The sequence below is a fragment of the Charadrius vociferus genome, unplaced genomic scaffold, assembly GCF_000708025.1.
Source record: "Charadrius vociferus isolate BGI_N301 unplaced genomic scaffold, ASM70802v2 scaffold201, whole genome shotgun sequence".
NCBI classification, from domain to species: Eukaryota; Metazoa; Chordata; class Aves; order Charadriiformes; family Charadriidae; genus Charadrius; species Charadrius vociferus.
Window position 1 is genome coordinate 1949044 of NW_009646936.1, and position 3996 is coordinate 1953039.

The window sequence follows — 3996 nt, forward strand, 5'->3', positions numbered from 1 at the left end:
GCCGGGGAGGGTGCCGGTGGGAGCCCGATGTAGTGGGCTGCTACCGGCCGGGGTCGGGCTTGCTCGGCGGGGGCGTGGAGGCTCCCCGGGTGCGCTACCGTACACCGCCGCGCCCCCGCCCCAGGTGGGCGGCCCTGTGAGAGAGAAAGTCGTTCGGCTGACGCGCCATCGCGTCCCGGCCCACCTCAGGTCAATGGAGACCTCCTGGGTTGTCACAGAAGTGCCTTCAGGCTGCTAACTGCCCAGCGTACAGGAGCTGGTGTTGATGGGGCTCGGTTATAATGATTGATAAGGTTTACGTGGGGGTGGTTAATGAACTTTGCCCCGTATTCGAGCCCTGTTTTTCTTCCCCCGTTTCTCCTTGGCTTAGGAAAGAACAGAAATGACTCACCGAGAAGAAGCCGAGATACAAATTTCGGAATTAGATTTGCTCTCCAGTATGTTTCCTTATGAGGATGAGTTCATTGTGACGGACCAGGTGGCTCTGGCAGAACTAAAGCACTATGTTGAAAATGAGTCTGCAGAGATGCCATCTTCCAAAGTTCAGTTTATACTGAATGTGAAGCCAGAGGTCTCTAATGCCGCTATGGTATCGTAAACGCTTTTTTTTTTTTTTAATTTTTGGTTTTATTTTGTATGATTTTAGGGCTTACTTGAACTAAACATTTGATGATTTGTTTTTAGGTGGAATTCTCTATGGCCTGTGCCTTACCATTAAAATATCCAACAGTCCTACCAGAAATTACTGTGAGGTATGGCATTAAAAGTACAGATAATAAAAACATTTAGAAGCTCAGGTATACTACATAAATACAGTTATAAGGGGGAAAAGCAGTCTTTTTTGGATAGCTTACTGTCAAATTAAGCCAGATGGACATCAGTGTTGAAGAATAACAAATCTCCAAGGTTATGATGAAATCTCCAAAGTGTCCTCAGCAAATAAGTGAGAGAAATGGGAGAAGCATGGAGGAGTGCCATCTTCTGTACAGAGGGGTTACATGCATAATACTCTTCATAGGTCTGATGCTCAAGGAGGCTGTTGCCCATTTTGACAAGGCTTGACAGTTAACTAAAGGAGTGAAAGTTAGTCAATGGTTTTATTCTTCTTTTGTCAAAGTGCTGTTACTCCCAGGCTTCTGTTATTTTTTCGTTGGAACATTTCTGTTTAAAGAAACTACCTTGCATGTTACAGGAAGTTAGTTCAGCCACCGTACTTACTTTTCAAGTACCTTTTTCTTGATTTTGATTTACAGATCGGTAGTACTATATGTGAACTCAAGAGTTAGCACACCAATTAAATACCAGTTAAGATGTTTTCATAGCTAATATAACTTAAGTATCAATAGCAAGTGCATACTATCTAAATATGGCCTGTTTTTTTGGCAGCTTGAAGTAAAACTTTGAAAAACATGCTAAATTGTAAGCATATTGCAACTGCATTTATATTTTTCTTTTTCTTTAGGTCATCATTGTTAAGCCGCTCTCAGCAGATTCACCTGAATTCTGACCTAAAAACATATTTGATGCAAAACTGCAGCGGTGAGCCCTGCATGTTGAGTGCAAGGGAATGGGTTAAAGACCATGCAGCTGCTTACATTGATAAAGAGCTTTCATCTTCCTCAGTGACAACATCACATGCCGTGCAGTCAGAAGACACCACGTTCACTCGATTGTGGATCTATAGTCATCACATTTACAACAAGCAAAAAAGAAAGAATATTATTGACTGGGCCAAGGAGCTCTCTCTGTCAGGGTTTTGCATGCCGGGGAAACCAGGTGTTGTTTGTGTAGAAGGTCTACAAAGTAGTTGTGAAGAGTTCTGGTCAAGGTCAGTTTTTCTTTGTACTCAAATGCCATTAGTAGTTAGAATATTATATGTTTCACATTGTGTATGTGGCCAGAAGGTGGGAAATACAACCACTTTCCAACCTATAAAAGTCTGTGAAGTATTTGTGTTTATCATAATGTAGTTACAACTCTGAATATCCACCGTACTGTTGGTTACAGCGATCAAAGCTACTAGTAATGCACGGTGCACATTTATTTCAGTTTTACCTTGCTCTGTGTTTCAGTTATATAGTGATGGACTGCAGTACGTCAGTTGTGTTAGATACGTATGCTGTTATATCGCCTTACATTTGTGTTTTATTCCGCTCCCATCATTTATACTTCTGGGTGGTGCAGACTAAATGAACATTGCCATTTGATTATAACAGCTAAGACAGTATGAGAATTCTTAGCGCACACAAGGCTGAAGTGAGCACTGAAATCAAAACCACACCTTCATCAATTATTATGTGAGGGATAACATTAAGGTTTTTGAATCCCAGGGAGGTAGAAAGAAACCAGCTCCTGCTTATGGGAGTGTTTACCTGTAAGTAGTATTTCTATGACCAACTAGGGAACCGTTATCTCTGTCAGCATGTATGTACACATGGAATTTATTGACTTTTATGATAATAGCTATTTCGTAGTATTTTCAAAAACAGCCTGTATTTTATAGATTCATATTTCTCCAATTGCTTTCAGAGTACGAAAATTAACGTGGAAAAGAATTCTCATTCGGCACAGAGAAGATGTTTCTTTGGAAGGTGGTGGGCATGCCGAGATTCAGAAACAAAGAAAGTTCTCCACTTTGGAAGAAAAATGTTTTGATGCACATGGTGCCAGAGGAAATCATATGGATTTGGGGCAGCTGTATCGGTTTTTAGAAGAAAAAGGATGTGCTGGCATTTTTCAAATGTACTTTGGGGTTGAAGGGCATTGAAGGGGTTGAAGATCATCACAGGTCTGAGTGCCTGCGTTTTTAAGTTGATCCTCATAACAGATTCCTTAGCTGTTCTGCAACAGTTGATCAGAGAGCGGATTAAAAATTCACGGCTTATATGATGAATCCAGTTTTCAATGAAAACAAGTATCCAGTGAAATCAACTGAATGAATGCTCCATTACACTTCCTTGTTTTAAGGGCATTTAGGGTTTGGTAACCTGCTGGGCAGTTACAGAATTATAGATTAATGAATAGATGGATTTATAGTGGATGAATATATGAATAAGAAGAGACAAAAATGAAGTGTGGATATCTCAGGAGAGGAAATCTGATGTTTACATATTTGTTGCTGTTTACATGCACTACGTGAAGACCTTTTTGTAACAATCTTTTCTTCTACTTTCTACCTGAAAGTATATTAAGACGGGAGATGAATGTTTTATTAAAGAAAAAAATAAAATAAAAAGGAAGAAGCAAGTTGACAAAAGCCTTCTTCATGCAAACAGGATGAGCCAGGATGCCTACTGTAAGGCATAAGAATTTTCCGTAGGGAAAAGCGCCTGTGTGCAGGTAAGAGATGTACTGTGGAGGCTCCGCTACATCTGTAGCTGAGGAGTGTGGTCCGTTTACTGGCGTAAAAGCAGAATCAAAGACTGGGCTGCCTGACAGCGCACTCCAAACCAGGGAAACGATCCTTACCCAGCTGACTTCACGCGTTTGCAGGCCACCGATTTAGCGCGCCTTATGCTGCACGTGGGTTTGAGTCGGGTTTCAACAAAGTTGTACCAACGGGTACCCGTTTGTTTCTGCGCTTGCGGATTTGGCATCCAAGCCACGCATGTATCATTTACAAAAAAGCAGGCGTTGGTCGCTTCTGATGTTGATTGACTATTTCTGCATAGATCTGGTGAAATTGCTAACGTTCAGGCCTCGGGGGCGCCTTTCGGCAGTGATGTCATCCCAAAAGTGCAGTTTTGCCTCTATTTGGAGCTTTGCCACATCCAAAGTCTTTGTAAGTCTATGCAGATACTGCGGCTCAATAAAGGGCCCAAGATGCGCTTGAACTCCCCGCCCTTCTAAGACCTGTTGATGGGTACGAAGTTGTAAGGGGATTTCGACTAGATTACGTTACCGTTGTACGACACACGAACGCGTTGGCGATGATTTAAACCGATTGCCGTTTTCCTGTCAGCACCGGCTCACCGTTGACAGCCGCGTTCCGGGGGA

At 42.2% G+C, this 3996-nt stretch overlaps 2 protein-coding genes across 2 annotated transcripts in view; both read left to right on the forward strand.

Annotated features, from left to right (window-relative positions):
* RWDD2B (RWD domain containing 2B) overlaps window positions 1-2791 on the forward strand; it is a 3907-nt gene extending 1116 nt beyond the window's left edge. Inside the window, exons 2-5 of the mRNA XM_009894904.1 lie at window positions 376-589; window positions 685-752; window positions 1463-1828; window positions 2530-2791. Of these exons, the coding sequence (XP_009893206.1) occupies window positions 376-589; window positions 685-752; window positions 1463-1828; window positions 2530-2767 (886 nt within the window). The 3' untranslated portion in view covers window positions 2768-2791. The remainder of the gene's footprint in view (window positions 1-375; window positions 590-684; window positions 753-1462; window positions 1829-2529) is intronic.
* LTN1 (listerin E3 ubiquitin protein ligase 1) overlaps window positions 1-3996 on the forward strand; it is a 36970-nt gene that overhangs the window by 965 nt on the left and 32009 nt on the right. The gene's annotated exons all lie outside the window — the stretch shown is intronic.